Here is an 18,654-nt window from a genome sequence, read left to right on the forward strand (position 1 = left end):
AATATGATTATTTTGGGGGGTCAATTAATTATCCATCTGTGTCTTACATAGTCTGTCTGTCTGTCTGTCTGTCTGTCTGTCTGTCTGTCTGTCTGTCTGTCTGTCTGTCCGTTTATTCAGTGACAGTTACACACCTCCTCCACCAGGGGGCGAAAGGCATTAAGGCAACAGTGCCCTGGATCCTTCTTTGCCCATGTTTGAAACACGTTGACTAGGAAGTAAGGTCGTGCAGTTCATCCTATGGTGTCTTTTGTCTCGGTGAAATGTCGTCTCATAGCCATAAAGGAGGTGAAATGTCTCTTAAAGGAGATGAAACGTGTCAAATGGAGTCTGTACGGCTGAAGATAAAAGGACACATGACGTCGGTGGGAGAGGAGATATTGTGTGTTTTGGAGAAACACACAAGTGGTGATGTTTGTTGGGTCAGAGTGTTTGTGTTGGAGCGCCTCAGTGCGGCTGCAGAGTTCATGTGCAGCCTCTTCCAGAGAGAGATAGAGACACTACACACTACTGCAGGTATGTCTGTTACATGCACACCATCAAACTACACACTACTGCAGGTATGTCTGTTACATGCACACCATCAAACTACACACTACTGCAGGTATGTCTGTTACATGCGTACCATCAAACTACACACTACTGCAGGTATGTCTGTTACATGCACACCATCAAACTACACACTACTACAGGTATGTCTGTTACATGCACACCATCAAACTACACACTACTGCAGGTATGTCTGTTACATGGACACCATCAAACTACACACTGCTGCAGGTATGTCTGTTACATGCACACCATCAAACTACACACTGCTGCAGGTATGTATGTCTGTTACATGCACACCATCAAACTATACACTACTGCAGGTACATGCACACCATCAAACTACACACTTCTGTAGGTATGTCTGTTACATGCACACCATCAAACTACACACTGCTGCAGGTATGTCTGTTACATGCACATCATCAAACTATACTACTGCAGGTATGTGTGCACACCATCAAACTACACACTATTGCATGTATGTCTGTTACATGCACACCATCAAACTACACACTACTGCAGTTATGTCTATTACCAGTGTTGTATTGGTGATTTTGTAAGTGTTTTGAAGATGCTATTTTGAAGATGTCATGCGCACGTCGTTTAACACCTACACTACAGGTCACACAATGGTCAATTGATATGCATTTAGGCTCATTCCTATGTTAATTCATGCTGGTGTGACAACCGGCAGTCGGCAGCCTTTGTTAACTTTGCTGAGGTGTGAATGTAAGGTTGTTTTAAATCTATGCATGTGCGGACCAAAGCATCCCTGTCTATTACATGCTCTACATCAAACTACACTCTGCGGGCAGCGGCGTAACAAGTTTACAGTGGGCCCCGGCCCTCGACACGGGGTGGTCACCGCGGCGTACGGGTGTTTCTCAGTAACTTGGTGACGCCCCCAACGTGGGAGGCGCGCTGGCGGGCTTGAGCAACGAGAGAGTTGTTGTGCCGAACGTTGCGAAGGCCGCTACAGCCGGCTCAGTGCCGTTCGAGTTATGTAACAATAGGGACATAATCGTAAATTACCGCCGCATTTCGGTCTATAAACCAAGAGGACAGTTGCGTACTGTACAGCAGATGCGAGGTCAAGATGAACATAGCCTACCTGCTGCTATTGTGAACAGAGCAGCAGCAGTCGGGGGAGCCCGGTATTCTCGCCTCCTCTGACTTCTAGTGTTGCCAGATTTTGCGAGAGAAACAAGCAACCAGGTCTATGAAAACTTGCCCAGAAGAAGATCGGCTATTTGAAAATAGCCGATCTACAAGCTCACGATCTGTCGCGATGCAGCGCGTTGTGAGCTTGTAGATCTGCTATTTTCAAATAGCCGTAGCCTAGTATTATTATATATTCATTATATTTATTATTTTATTTTTTATTATTATTAACATTTTATTATTTTATTTTATCGACGGCACGGGTGGGCCCCAAATGACTCTGGGCCCCAACGCAACTGTGTTGTCTGCGCCACGGTAGTTGTGCCCCTGACTGTGGTCTGCGGGTATGTGTGTTACATGCACAACATCAAACTACACACTGCGGGTACGGTATGTCCATTTTGGTGTGTGGTGTGTGTGTGTAAGACATGCTCAATTTCTGAAACATTCCATGTCAAATTTATATGTATTTGGTCACGGACCCCTATCTGAAAATATGTTGTGCCAGGGAGGGACCCCTATACAAGATTTGTGATCAAAAAATATATATATACTAAATATTTGTCAAATTTCTTCAAGAGTTGAAAATAGCAGATCTACAAGCTCACAACACGTCACATTGCGGTACGTTGTGATCTTGTGGATCAGCTATTTTCAAGCAGCCGAAGTACATAGGCTTAAAGTTGTTAAACTGATTGCAATACCAACCCTTGACAGCCCATACATCCAAGCGCCATGTTGGAGTTTGGAAGCGCTGGTTGGGAATCACTCAACGGTCCTGCGTACCACCTGTTTCTAAATGTCACATAATGCAGGAGGCAGCAGGACATCCAAAAATAATCACCTATATTGTATTATAAATATTGTAATATATTTATTTATAATCTATTTATTTATAATCTATTGAATATGTCTATTCAAAAAGTAGCAGATCTACAAGCCTGCACAATGTGTCACATACCCACGCGTTGTGGGCTTGTACGTCTCTGCTAAGTTCACAGCGTGACGCCGTCGTATGACGAAGCATAAAAACCAGGCTGCGCGCACTAGAGTGTTACCTTGAGTATGTCAGTCTACTCTATGCCGTTCCGATACCACGTCATTTATCACACAATGATTTTTTGACATTTACAGTCATATTTAGAATGCTTCAGTACATCTCTAGGGCATTGGTTCTCAAAGTGGGGTCCGGGGACCCCCAGGGGTACTTGAGGGAGTTCCAGGGGGTCCCCAGCTAAATGATAGTTAGGAACCAAATGGACCCTTATGGGTCTGTAACTCTGAGAGTGTACAAATGGAACCAAATGGACCCTAACAGGTCCATTTGGTTCCATTTGTACACTCTCAGAGTTAAATTAGCATTGATTTTACAATACAAATTGGGGTCCCCGAGATAGAAATGCCATTAAATGGGGGTCCGTAGTCTAATGCATGTCAAACTGGGGGTCCTTGAAATTAAAATGGTTTAGAATCACTGCTAGAGCCGTAAAAATCTTCTCTTATGGGGGTCCCTGAGGCATATCTTTTCAAATGGGGGTCTGCGGGCTAATAAGTGTAAATTTGGGGGTCCTTGACATGAAAATGTTCGAGAACCACTGCTCTAGGGCACACCACCGCCTGCCTGTCTGTGAGGATGGAAATGGGTCAGTCTAATTTTAGGGGGAATACCAGCTGTCCCTCTGACTTTGGACTAGTCCTTATTTTTGCTGAGATCTGATTGGCTCACACAGGCTCAAATTTAACTTCACATCGCATCAAGTTTTCTGTTTTGTTTTTGTTTTGGTGAACGTAGGTGGAGGAATTGGCGAAAAAAAGAAGAATGAAAAAGACAGAAAGAAAAAGTTCGAAGGAAAGAAGAAGACGGGTGAGGAATTAAACATTAGTAACTGTATTGTGCATGTATGTGATTATGAATGTGCTTTTAATGCTCTGCTCACTGTATTGTTGCTAAAAAACAATACATTCTTAATGTTTTGCCTCAGTGATTTTTGTCTGCACCACTGGGTTAGATCAAACAAGACTTGGATAGGGAATCACAATTACAACATTTCAGTTGACGATTAATTGTCACGCAACTAATCGTGATTCATTGTTTATGGCATTGAACACAAGAAAATGTTAATACAAATTATGTTTCTGTTTGCCTATAAGGCTTCGTACACAAACATTGCACAGGGCAGATATGACAAATAAGTGTAAGTATATACAAAGAAATTACTGACAAGATTCGCCTTTACCAATGAGGATTGATGGCGCTTCACTTGGATACGCCTAAACTGTAAACAAAGAAGGCTCTCCCTCTCTTTCTTTCTCCTAGACTGTGAGTTATATGTTGAACACAGCCCGTCCCCTGTCCCTGACCCATATTATTATATTATTATAAACTAGAAAATACTGTTTCTGAAGAAACAGTGTGGGCTCGCTTCAAACCAAACATGTATAATATAAAAAGAGGTCCCCAGGCAGTGCTCTGTTTGTATTTATTGTGTGTGTGAGAGTGTAGGCTTGGCTCCACTTGCCCAAATTGAACACCTGTTTCCATTCAACTAATTGCCATCAGTTAAGCAGCTGCCTGCATAACTGATGGTAGTGCGAGGGTGACGGGTGTGGGGGGCTGCCCCCCTGGCTACGGGTTGTGTGCTTGTAGATAGGCTATTTTTTTGCAAAGTTACTTTGCACCAATTTGACAGGCTAAGCATGAAACAGCCCCAGGTGATCTAATTGCTACAGTGCATTGGGACATGGGTTGATATTAATGGTCTTAACTCAAAATGTATACATCACACAAACATAATTATCTGTAGTGTAAGAATTGTGTCCACAGTGACTTTACGAACACAAGGGTCATTCCTCCTGTGTCCTTCTCTCTCCCTTCTTAACACCATTAGTGTGTATTGGAAAAGCTGAGAAGACTGTGAGATCCACATGTGCTTTGAAGTGGGATAGCCTCAAAAGCATAAAAGTGACACTGCAATGGAAATCATAATATGCCTCAACCTTTCAAAGTTTAGTCTGTAAGTTAAAGCATGCTGGAAGTAACATGATTGCAAACAAGTGAAAGAAAAAGAGGGTTTCAGTTGAAATAACATTGACTTTCCCATAGACTTTATTGGGTGTTGAAAAACGACTATAAACCATTTTAAAGTGAAAAGTACATGTGTCCCACAGTAAGCTGAATTTCTTGAAGTGTGAATGGAGTTTCTAGGTGAAAGTATGTAGGACTAGTAGTGTGCCAACTTTTTGGGAACATATATAACATAATATAAATATAGTATAGGATAATAAATAGTGAGGAGGACATAAGTGTGCTCGCTGAAGTGAGCCCACAATAAAAGGTGCATTAAACCAAGTCGATGTGTCCATGGGATGCATGCTACTGTATCCTGCTATAATATGAACAAATATGTGCTAAAATCATTGTAGCTGATATTGCATGTAAACGAGTAACACACTTTGACATAACACCCAAAATCATTGTAGCTGCATATAAACAAGTAACAAACTCTGACATATCACCCGGTTCGGTTGACGACGGGGACACATGCTTCAACATAAGAGCGAATAGAAGCACAATTGTCCGCTCTGTGCTATGATTGAATAAGTGTGCAATTGCTGAAATCAATAGCTTGTTGATTCATGATTAATAATTCATGATCTAATAGAGTTCTAGTGATATAGATGTATAATGTGTGAATGTCACCAAAGAAGAAAAAGGCAATAGCCATTGTATTAACATAGTATACCATACAGATGTACTAGTTATATTGTATTGTAGAGTTTCAAGGAATTACATGAAGGGAAAATCCTGAAATGTAACACGTCTGCCATCTACACTATTAGTACATGATACAATTCTATATATTGAAAGCCGAACACTGTATGAAGTCGACGTTTGGCAGGTGAGTTGCTGAGGACCCAGGGAAATGGTTCAGAAATGGGAAAAGTTTGAACTTGTTTCGATCAGCGGTTCTTAAGAAGGCTGCAATTAAGTGGCCCATTCAGAACAGGCATGTCCAACGGGCACTAGCACCAGTTGAATGTACCAACAAAGAGTTACTGAGGCAAACATCAGGTATGTGACAGAAGTGTTACGTAGCTCGCGAGGTTAGTTCAGGCAGAATATACTCGAGAGGTTACACATGCGGTTATGCGGGTGCATACGGATGCGTATTACGCAAGACCCTTACGTCATACGCTGATGTGGCAGTCAGCCGACCAATTGGCGGGTTATTTACGCTCACCTCAGTCTCTGTTCTACCTCCTGCTGTCATTTTGTCCCAGGACTGTTGGTTTGTGCCTGTTTGCTCCCACCGCCACCGCCATATTTCCTAGAGTTCCTTTTTGATCTATGATAGTGATTCACTTTAGGATTGGTTAAGTGTCATGTGTGTTTGATGAACCAACCTCAGTAATGGTATTTGTTAATGGCAACTAGCTAAAATAACTGGTTAAGGCAGCTGGCCTTTTCTTATTTATAGTTTTTATATATTTATATACCTTCCATAGTACCCTAGTTTTCTTTTTTCCTCTGGCCCGTAATTGGGACGGGACAGGATTTGTTCTTGAGTGGGATGGGACGGAAGTGAAATTCCACTCCCATGTCATCCTCTATGGACCACTTTGTTCGTGCTGCTGTGTTGGAAATAACTAAACCGCTGGTAAAGTCTATGGCAACCGAGTGGAACACAAACAACTTAGAAAGAGAAACAGAAAATGAAATTTTAAACATTCAGTGCTTTTCTCTCATTTCATCTTCTTTTCCCCCTAGACTTCGTAGCTGTGTGTACGGAGGAGGTTCCTGCTGAACAGCAGGAGAGGAGCCCACGTCTGGTCCAGGAGGAACCACAACCTCCACAACACGAGGAGAGGAGCCCCAGTGTGATCCAGGAGGAACCACAACCTCCACAACACGAGGAGAGGAGCCCCAGTCTGGTCCAGCAGGAACCAGATCCTCCACAGATTACAGAGAGACCAGGGGATGCTGATGGGTCAACATTTACATTACTAGCAGTAAAGAGTGTACATGATGATGAAAACAGATGGACAGAGCCTCTAGTCAGCACCTCAACTGAACACATGAAAACACAAGCTAATGTAGAGGACTGTGGAACATCACGGCCACGGCTCCTCTCTTCAGACGGTTCTGAATCTGACGCTGAAGACAGTGATGCCTGGGAGGAGACGGAGGAAGGTCAGTCAGCTTTAAACTCACTGAAATCACACAAGACACACAATGTGGAAGGAGACGGCAACAAGATGTCTCAAGACCTGAAAAGTACCCCCATGACGAGTCACACAGGGAAGAAAAGGTTTAGTTGTACAGATTGTGGCAAACTATTTAATCAAAAGAGATGTCTGAAGAGACACACAATGATTCATACAGGGGAAAAACCCTTTACCTGTACAGTGTGTGGCAAAGGCTTTATTCGAACGTATCATCTAAAAAGACACACAATGACTCATACAAGGGAAAAGCCCTTTTCTTGTGAAGTGTGTGGCAAAGGCTTCATTCGAATGTACATTCTAAAAAGACACATTTGTGGAAACAGCAGCAGTCTAAAGGGTGATCGAAAAACACAGATGAGGACAGAGCCTATAGCCAGCACCTCAACCGGATACATGAAAACACAAGCTAATGTAGAGGACTGTGGAACATCACAGCCAACGAGTGATGACCGGCTCCACTCTTCTGACTCTCACGATGAAGACAGTAATGACTGGGAGGAGACCAAGGAAGGTCAGTCAGCTTTAAACTCACTGAAATCACGCAAAACACAAAATGTGGAAGGAGACGGCAACACAATGTCTCAAGACCTGAAAACTACCCCCATGAGGAGTCACACAGGGAAGAAAAACTTTAATTGTACAGATTGTGGCAAAATATTTAATCATAAAATAACTCTGAAGAGACACACAATGATTCATACAGGGGAAAAACCTTTTACCTGTACAGTGTGTGGCAAAGGCTTTATTCGAACGTATCATCTAAAAAGACATACAATGACTCATACAAGGGAAAAGCCCTTTACCTGTGAAGTGTGTGGCAAAGGCTTTATCCGACTGTACATTCTGAAAAGACATATTTGTGGAAACAGCAGCAGTCCAAAGGGTGATCGAAAAACTCACATGAAGACAGAGCCTGTAGCCAGCACCTCAACCGGATACATTAAAACACAAGCTAATTTAGAGGACTGTGGAACATCACAGCCAACTGGTGATGACCAGCTCCTCCCTTCAGACTCTGATGTTGAAGACAGTAATGACTGGGATGAGACCAAGGAAGGTCAGCCAGTTTTAAACTCACTTAAATCACATGAGACACAAAATGTGGAAGGACACAGCAACATGATGTCTCAAGACCTGGAAACTACCCCCATGAGGAGTCACACAGGGAAGAAAAGCTTAAGTTGTAAAGATTGTGGGAAAATATTTAATCAAAAGAGAAGTCTGAACACACACACAATGATTCATACAGGAGAAAAGCCCTTTACCTGTGAAGTGTGTGGCAAAGGCTTTATTCGAATGTACCATCTAAAAAGACATATTTGTGGAAACCGCAGCAGTCTAAAGGGTGATCGAAAAACACACATGAGGACTCATACAGGGGAAAGACCCTTCACTTGTACAGTGTGTGGCAAAGGCTTTAGTCAGATGGGTTCAGTAAAATTACATATGAGGACTCATACAGGGGAAAGACCCTTTACTTGTACAGTGTGTGGCAAAGGCTGCAGTCTAAAAGGTGGTCTCAAAATACACATGATGATCCATACAGGGGAAAAATCCTTTATTTGTACAGTGTGCGGCAAAGGCTTTGGTCAGATGGGTTCTTTAAAATTACACATGAGGACTCATACAGGGGAAAGGCCCTTTACTTGTGCAGTGTGTGGCAAAGGCTTTAGTTCATCGTCTGAACTGATTAGACACACAAGGACACATACAGGTGAAAAGCCCTTTACTTGCAAAGTGTGTGGCAAAGCCTTCCGTCGAACAGACGATGCAAAAAGACACATGATGATTCATACAGGTGAAAAGTCTGTTACGTGTAGCATTTGTGGCAAAGGCTTTAGTAGTCAAAATCACTTAAAAAGACACATGAGGACTCATACAGGGGAAAAGCCCTTTACTTGTGCAGTTTGTGGCAAAAGCTGTAGTCAAAAGGGTGATCTAAAAAGACACATGAGGACTCATGCAGGGGAAAAACACATGTAGTTTCAGTTGTATGGCAAATGTATTGATTTAGATGCCTATCTGAAGATGTACTGCAAGGATTTATATAAGGTAGAAGCCTTTATTGGACAGTAATAAATCCTTGTTTTTTTGTCAAACAATCCATTTGAGTTGACACAAGACAATTTTGTGATCATTCATTCTGATCCAGGATGACAATGACAAATCATATATACTAAAGCAGAGGAATCACTCCTGATACGTTTTTCCTTTTAAGTCAGTGGATTTGAATGCATACATTCAATGTGATGTTTTGACTCTGACTTGTTTCAGTTGTTTCTTTCTCTATTCTTTAACCCTTTCTTGAAACTGCAAGTGATGGCAGCTGGCACGAATTGCACCCGCTTTGGCAATAAAGTTTTATCTGAATCTGACGATGGAATATCAAATGCTTGTGTTTTTTTGTTTATCCTTTATTTTTAAAGCAACTCAAAGATTTTGGTAGAACAATATGAGCATATTTGTCGGCCATATTTGTCAAGATTAAAAACACAATGCATTGTTATATGCATTTATTCAATTCAGTAATTAATGAATATATTCATCAATGCCTGCAATAATGCTGTAATAAAGTGCAGACCAGCTGTGTTTTTTTGTAGCTGTGTGTTGTTTAGACCACTGTTTCCCAAACAGTATGTCGGGACCCATTTTTTCGGGTCACGGGTAAATATCTTTTTTTTAGATCAGGTCCACGTCCACTCCTGACCTAGCACAATGTATTTTATTGTTGGCTTGTCTTCGAACCCTCTCCTAGATCAGAAATGTCTATTATTGATGACTAGACTTCGAACCCACTCCTGGTTCAGCAATGTCAATTATCGATGACTTGATCCAGTGGCAGAAATAGTGGCCGCAAATCTTCTTGCGAGAGGGAGAGAGGCAGTGTGGGGATGTGGTATCCACAAGTGGACTGAGTAATATTAGGATATCATAAAAAATGCCCACACACTTCTAATCTCTATAAGTTCACTTAATAAACACATTTTGATTATTCTACAATTATTTATTGACTATATCCTCTGTTAAGACATTCAGCATAATAAACCATTACAGAATAAGTGAAATTTCATAAAATGAAAATATGGTTATTTGATCACAACACAATTTGCTATAATTACTAAAAACACATCCACACAATATAACAGATTTAAACCACCTGTTAGAAAATCTAATGAATGGCTCTCTGTTTCTTTTGGGGAGCGAAATGAAGGACACTACAGATAAAAGAAAGGGAGGGGAGGTTTCCCTCCTTAATTCTTTCTCCAGAGAATGAAATCATTTGCTTGCTTGCGAGGTCATCAGTTTTTAAAGTTCAGTGTGAATCACATGTGGGGACCGGGCAGAACTCCCAGCGTGTCTCTGAGTCAGTGGTGTAGCACCATGGCATCCTCTCACCGTCTGGATTACGGCAGTAGTTGTTGTTGTCCAGGTCTCTGACAACAATATGTAGGTAAGTACAGTAGGTAGGTAGTAGACAGACAGACAGTCAGACAGAAGGATAGATAGATTGCGAGGGACGGAGGGAGATGGATAGATTCTGTAGATAGATAGGTATTTGGCTGGGTGTTCTTACTTGCATGGGTAGTTGTTGGGCGTGTTGACGTGTTTGTGAGGTGTCTGGGCCGACCAGCTCTGGCAGGTTTTATCAGAGGTTGTACGTGCAACCGTCCCCCGATATTTTCTGCCGTCACCGGTATAGCAAGGCAGCACTGAGATGATGGTAGGAGGTCAGGACAGGAAGAAGGAGATGGATGGAGAGAGTAAACACAGGGACCAGTGTCTTAGTTGAGAAGCCCTCTAGGAAACAGCAGGTCCCCGGTTCGTGCCCTGTGTCAAAGTGTCCCTGAGCCACAAACCACTAACTGATCCCTGGGTGCTGTAATTAATAGCGTCCACTAATCCTAATAATTAGGACGGACACATTTCACATATGTGCAAATTTACAGTAAAAAAAAAAAGGATCCTCTATCCACTATTTATTGTTAATACTGTTCCACCCGTTTTTTAGCACCTGTTTAGTCCTTCATACTTTCAGCTAAAAACTCCAACTCTAAAACGTCTAGCGTCGGATATCTCTCTTTTCACATTGTTGTGAATGGGGAAATGTGATTTAGCTAGAGTTGAGCTAGATGGAACGAACGGCAATTGGAACCGGCCTACGGATTCTGAGAACCGGAATAAAAGAAGAAAAAAATAAAACAGGTCTGAGGAGGATGAGGAGGATCGAGGCACAGGATTCAAAAAGGAGGTCTGAAGATGAGGCATCGGTCCTTGCTTTCACTGTCAAAGCAAGTGTCACAAGTGTCTCCTTCATATTTTGGCTTTTTTTTGTGGTGCATTCCAATGGAACATCATGGACACAGAGATTAAATTAATTCCCACCCTAAGCACTTTTAAAGGTAGTATTGATCATCATAATTGATTAATTAATAAATATTATGGCTACTTGAGAGGGTAGCAGTGTTAAGTTAATCATTTTAGGTGTAATGAGTGTAACGAGTGTACTGTAATGAAGATGTATTCTATTTTAATTGTAGTTGATGTCAATTATGTTAGTTTCTAAAATGATGTATTATATCTGTTGATTTGTGTAAGGGCACCACAGCAAATAAGTTCATGACATTTTTTCCCCCTCCTTGATGTCTTTTTAACCTTCTTTGTATATTGGTTGCAAGCAAGTAAATACATCAAATCAAATCAAAAGTAATCATTAAAATCATTGACATGAATTTAAGTGGACAAAGCTACCTGGACCGGGAGCAACTTCACATGTGGAGACCGGGCAGTACTCCCAGCGTGTCTCTGAGTCAGTGGTGTAGCACCATGGCATCCTCTCACCGTCTGGATTACGGCAGTAGTTGTCGACCAGGCCTCTGACAAATATGTAGGTAGGTACAGTAGGTAGGTAGTATGTTGACAGACAGACAGCCAGACAGACAGACAGACAGACAGATGGCTAAAAAGATGGACATAGATATTTGTTTGGGCATTCTTACGTGAGTGGGTGCTTTTCGGGCGTGCGGTCGTGGTTGTGAGGTGTCTGGGCCGACCATTTCTGGCAGGTTTTACCAGAGATCGTCCAGGCAACCTCCCCCCGATAGTTTCTGCCGTCGCCGGTGTAGCAGGTCAGCTCTGGGACGATGGATGGTGGACAGGACAGGAAGAAGTAGATGGATGGAGAGAGTAAACACAAAGACCAGTGTTTTGGTCTAGGAAAAGTGTCCTTTAGCAAGAAACCAGTTGCTCCCTGGGCGCTGTATTAATAGCATTCACTGCTCCTAATAGTTAGGATGGGTAAATGCAGAGGAGAATTTTCACATGTTTGCAGAGTAACAAAAATACCCCAAAAGAGTGGGGACCAAGTTATTGTGTGCGCTCGCTATCATTATTACTTTTCCACCCACTTTTTGGCACCTGTCTAGTCCTGAATACATTTAGCTAGAAACGGCAACTCTAAAACGTCCCGGCAATGCCAGGAGATGTCAGCTAAAATCTGTATTATTTATATCTTATGTACTTTTTGAAATATTTAACTTACAAAAAATTTACCATAAAAAATGTATTCTGTGTCAAAACAACATTTGAAGACCGCAAACAAAGGGTATTTATTAAATATAGTATATAATATTAATAATTATTCAAATACTTTTTGACACAGAATCAAATGTTTTATGCTCATGATTCACCAGGAGCCTGGATGGCTTGGTTTCAGACTTACAATTATTGATATATATATATATATATATATATATATATATATATTAAATCTCTATGGGAAAAATGGATGGGCTTTTGATCTGTGACACCACAAAATGGACGTTACTGCTATGCCCTATAGCCTAGCAACTATCTGTTTGTCACTCAACATCCTAGCAACCGCCTGTTAGATGATATCAACCGCCTATCAACGCCAAATCTGATTTGCTGCAAAACTCCTCTTAGTTTAACAGTAAGTGTACACAGCTGTCTGTTTTGCACTCTCTCGCTTTTTCACTTTTTCAATTTCAAGTTTTCATATTTTTGAATTTAATTTCACGTGCTTTATCTCCTCAATGAATTGTGTGTTCAAACATTTTATACTTTTAATGTTACATTATACTTACATAATACCACTTCACACCTTTTCAACCTACGTATCTTCATAATTGGTCCCCATTAATTATCATTATAATAGGTTACAATTTTTGTTCGGCATTCTAACTTTCCAGGAATAGAAAGAATACAGTTTCTCTTAGCTTGGATTCCCCATCGATGAGGTCACTGGTAGACAGGTTTCTGAACTATCCCTCTTCTGAGGCACAGACCGAGTAGACAAAAATTGTATACATCTACGTCTACTCTTGGTGTGGCTATGCAAAGGTTCATACCAAGACGGCGAACTTGTCCACTCGCTGTGTTCAAGTGCTGATGTCAGTTATGCTGCAAACAACTCAATCATGTAGCTGTTGTGTGTGTGTGTGTGCGTGTGCGTGTGCGTGTGCGTGTGCGTGTGCGCGTGCGCGTGTGCGTGTGTGTGTGTGTGTGTGTTTAAGTGGCCAAAGCTACCTGGACCGGGATAAACTTCACATTTGGAGACCTGGCAGTACTCCCAGCGTTTCTGTGAGTCAGTGGTGTAGCACCATGGCCTCCTCTCATTGTCTGGATTACGGCAGTAGTTGCTGTCCAGGCCACTGACAAACATATCTAGGTAAGTGCAGTAGCTACATAGTACTTAGACAGGCAGGCAGGCAGGCAGGCAGGCAGGCAGGCAGGCAGGCAGGCAGACAGACAGACAGACAGACAGACAGACAGACAGACAGACAGACAGACAGACAGACAGACAGACAGACAGACAGACAGACAGACAGACAGACAGACAGACAGACAGACAGACAGACAGCGCAGACAGACGGCTAGATAGATGAATAAACTGTAGGTAGATATTTGGCTGGGTGTTCTTACTTGCGTGGGTGGTTTTCGGGCGTACGGGTGTGTTGGTGAGGTCTCTGGGTCGACCAGCTCTGGCAGGTTTTACCAGAGGTCGTCCTGGCAACCTCCCCCCGATAGTTTCTGCCGTTGCAAGTGTAGCAGGTCACCTCTGGGACGATGGTAGATGGACAGGACAGGAAGAAGCAGGTGGATGGAGAGAGTAAACACAAAGACCAGTGTTTTGGGAGAAACAGAAGGAAACAGAAGGTCCCTGGTTTGCACCCTTTGTCAAAGAGTCCCTGAGCAACAAACCCCTAACATTCCTTGGGTGCTGTATTAGCCTATTAGTGTTGTTCACTGCTACTAATAATTAGGAAGGGTAAATACTAGAGGACAAATTTCACATGTGCAAATATACAGTAACACAAATTCCCCAAAGGAATGGGGACCTAATTAGTGTGGGCTCGGTAAGGCGACCACACTAATGTTGCAGTGATATTTTTTATACTTAAGACATAAATAAATATAGTTTGAATGGAAAAATGACATTTAGCTGTAGTTGAGGGAGACGCAATCATCAAAATGTTGAAAGTCTCTACACCCAGTGTTTACATATATATATGTATATATATATATATATATACCATTTGAAATATATACCATTTGAAAATAACCCACTGTAAGATGTTTAAGGTGTAAACAAATATGGTCATATATTACATTTGTGTCTAAAAGGAGAGCACAGCTACCACTGTCCATTATAACCAAGTGTTTAAGAGACTTAAATTAAACAATGATGTGTACCACTGATCCCACTTTTCAGAGAAGAAAAACAAAATAATCAAGTAATCATCTAAATCATTGTCATGAACTTAAGTGGTCAAAGCTACCTGGCCCGGAAGCAACATTACATCTGGGGACCGGGCAGTACTCCCAACGTGAATCTGAGTCAGTGGTGTAGCACCATGGCATCTTCTCACCGTCTGGATTACGGCAGTAGTTGTTGTTGTCCAGGCCTCTGACAACAATATGTAGGTAGGTACAGTAGGTAGGTAGTACGTAGACAGACAGACAAGACAAGACAAGACAAGACAAGACAAGACAAGACAAGACAAGACAGACAGACAGACAGACAGACAGACAGACAGACAGACAGACAGACAGACAGACAGACAGACAGACAGACAGACAGACAGACAGACAGACAGACAGACAGACAGACAGACAGACAGACAGACAGACAGACAGACAGACAGACAGACAGACAGACAGACAGACAGACAGACAGACAGACAGACAGACAGACAGACAGACCAGGTACTACCAGGCTAGGTAGCTAGATGGATATATACTATAGATAATGTAGGTAGATATTTGGCTGGCTGCTCTTACTTGCGTGGGTTGTTTTCGGGTGTACAGTCGTGTTTGTGAGGTGTCTGGGCCGACCAGCTCTGGCAGGTTTTGCCAGAGAACGTCTTGGCAACCTCCCCCCGAAAGTTTCTGCCGTCACCATTGTAGCAAGGCAGCTCTGGGACGAGGGAGAGAGAAAGAGAGTAAACACAAGGACGAGGGTTTTGGTAGAGAGGCTCTAGGAAACAAACAAGAAGTCCCGTTCTCCGGCCCTGTGACAGTGTCGCTGAACAATGTCCCTGATGCAATCATCAAAATGTTTGTACATTATAGGTAGTCTCTACGCCCGGAATGTTTACACTTCAATGTTCTACACATCAATATGTTCACACAAATCACAAATAAAACAAATTACTGATATAATATCCACTATTTGTACATTTGAACATACATTCCTCTCAAATGCTATTTCTACTAAGAATATTTCTTCATATTTGCTTTCAGCAAGCCCGCAGGTATTGCTTTTTTCTATGTTCTTCATACAAATTTGTGCTGCCCCTAGCGGTGCTACGTTTGTTTTTTTTCAAAGTAACCATCGGTAGACACCATTACTGTTAAATGTAGTGTTTGGTTCTGATGTGGAACGGCTTTTTGTACCACATGCAATGTTGCGTTCCCACCTGCCGACCCAGATACGTTTCGGCTGGAAGAAAGACATCAAGAAGAAGACGAAGAATCCTAACAGATAAAATAGGGTCCTAAGAACCATGTTGTGGACAGCAGTGTCCTCAAAGTATCAAACCCACCATAGATGTGTTGAATCCCCAAAATATCATCTTTTGACAGCTGGAAGTTTACAGTGTCCTTCCAATTGTAGGCAGGAAACATGATGGACTCCAAGCTGCTGGAGTGATCCAGACCCAGGCTGTGGCCCAGTTCATGGACCACTACCAGGAACAGATGAATGGAACCTGATGGATGGAAGGATGGATGGATGAGAAGGGGAAGAAGGGTGGGATAAATGGGGTGGAGAAATTTGAGGGATGGACAGAGAAGATAAGTTATGTTTACTGTAATGTTCTGCACCCGAATAATACAACAGTCCGGTTGTCTTCACATTTACTTAGTTTCATAGTATCCACAGACACATGCGTGTAATGCTCAGAGATACTTATGGGGGTACATTTTAGAGCCACTTGCAGGCACTGTGTTGGTGCAAGGGCCTTAATTGTGATGACGATGTGCAGAGACTTTGAAGTTTAATGGAGGTAGGCTGAGGAGAGGAGCCTGGCAAATAATATGTACAGTAGCTAACAGGGCTGTGACCAACTCCAATTAGCCTTAAAATGAAGGCATGTTTGAGTTTGGGCAGTAGAGATAGCTGTTTGTAATGAATTATATCGACCCGGCGACCGGGTCCTTTGCAGTCCGTGCTCCTATAGGCTTTACAATCAGTGTCAACTTTTAGATCACATCTGAAAGCTCAACTCAATGTTAAGGCCTTTTCTTAGTATTCTTCCCAGTTTAGCGATTTGTGTTACTTTTATCTGTGATTATTGTCTCCACCAGGCCGAAAGGCATGGCGAGAGAGTATGTTTTCGCCCCTGTCCGTCCGTCCGTCCTGTCTGTGTGTTAGCAGCTAATCTCTGGCACCGTTGGCCCGGTCGCTCCGAAACTGTGCACACACACTCCCTGGATGCCAATTCAGAACCTCTGCCCCAATTTCTTCACATGGGCCTGTTATAGCGCCACCAGGATTCCGATTTGTGCAAACCCCTTTTTTTTTACATTACTCCTACAGATTTTATCCAAACGTCATGCAAATCGGTACACAATATCTCTATAGTCATGTGATCAACACAAATCTGTCCGATTTCCCATATTCCATCCTCATTGCCTATGGTTGGCTTCCAAAGTTTGCAGGATTGGTCCGTTTTGAACAAAAAGCCTCAAACTATGCACGCAGCTTGCGATTTCCGTGAATTTTCACACGCACATTCCCACTAGGCCGAGGACGAAATGCCACCCTTTTCACATTGGCCTGTTATAGCGCCACCAGCAGGTCTAATTTAGCAAAACAAATTTTTGGAACAAAATGCCTCAAATCATGAATGCAGTGTCTGATTGCCGTGAAAGACCTAAGAATAAATGGCACCCTTTTCACATTGGCCTATTATAGCGCCACCAGGAGGCCACAATAACGTACCTGACCTGGCGGAGACCTGTGCTCCGAGGAGCACTTTTTCTAGTTTTGTTTTGTTTTATATTATGTTATTATTATTCTCTTATTATGGCTACCATGATGCTCTTTTACCTTCTTCTGTAAAGCACTTTGTAACCCTGTTTGGAAAAGCGCTATGCATTACCAGTGCCAACAGTTGAACTAAAAACGTCATTTAGCACAGCTGTGCACAAGTCAATTCACTGATATCATGTCAACTCTCAACTTGTTTCAGTTGAAGGGGCTTGTTAATTATTTATGCCAAGTCATTTCTACAAAACTGCCTGTCCAGATGTCACCACCTTCTCTTACCTCGCAGGTTCTGATCGATGATGGTCCATGACTCGGCTGAGTCGAAGTGTACATCACCTGCTATTGGACCCACCGCATCATTGGGGTAGTAGGCATGAGCCAGGACCCCTCCTGGCCCATCGAACGCATTACCGTCCCCATGGGAGCCCGACTCGAAGAAGATCATCATGTCCGCCTCATCGCGCCGTCTATTTTTGATTTCCTCGTACGGGATTTCCTCAAAGGTCAACGGGATGGCCTTCTCCCAGACATTGAAGGCCCTTCGGATGGTTTCGTATGTTTCACGTTCTCCAATCTTAGGTATGTAGTTCTGGATACTAGAGGCAGGGGAAGAGGGAAAGAGAGAGAAACTAGGAATAAAAAGCTGTCCAACTGGAACAATAATACCCTAAACCCCACAGTAACCCCACAGGGACACAGACACCTAAAAACCCACAGGTTTGCGTTGGATTTGGCCTAGAACTTAACTCTTAAAGGGCAAGACCACTTTGGTAGAGGTTTGGGTTGTGTAGTTACCTTGCCATGATGTAACTCCAAAGGTGGACAAGAAATAAAAAAAATATTGCTCCATTGATTAGAAATTGATAATTCTAAAGCTTCTCATTGACTTACATTGTACTGTAAAACAGCTCTCAAAGTCACTCTTTTAGCACATAAACAAACACAAACAAAGCTGATTCACACTATAGAACATCACCAAACCCAGTACTGTTTATTTTTTAATAAAAATGTCAACTTCCTGCTGATTTTACTATTTGAAGATCCGGATCCGCAGATCCAGTACGGGTTTTCTTCTTAATAAAAATAGCAAAATCAACAGGAATTTAACATTTGTATTAAAGAAATAAACAGTACTGGGTTTGGTGATGTTCTATATTGTCTGAATCAGCTTTGTTTGCGTTAATTTATTTGCTAAAAGAGTG

The 18,654-nt window shown here is 42.3% G+C and overlaps 1 protein-coding gene across 1 annotated transcript; it reads left to right on the forward strand.

Moving 5' to 3' along the window:
- Window positions 1-263: 263 nt before the first annotated feature.
- LOC308093669 (uncharacterized protein) lies at window positions 264-9,096 on the forward strand (the record flags this gene model as incomplete). Its single annotated transcript, XM_080439997.1, has 4 exons — window positions 264-516; window positions 3,506-3,577; window positions 6,482-6,904; window positions 9,092-9,096. 4 exons carry the CDS (start codon window positions 264-266, stop codon window positions 9,094-9,096), a joined length of 753 nt encoding a protein of 250 aa, XP_080296123.1.
- Between the last annotated feature and the right edge of the window lie 9,558 nt (window positions 9,097-18,654).

Source organism: Gymnoscopelus braueri (assembly GCF_963280865.1).
Source record: "Gymnoscopelus braueri genome assembly, chromosome: 2".
Taxonomy (NCBI): Eukaryota; Metazoa; Chordata; class Actinopteri; order Myctophiformes; family Myctophidae; genus Gymnoscopelus; species Gymnoscopelus braueri.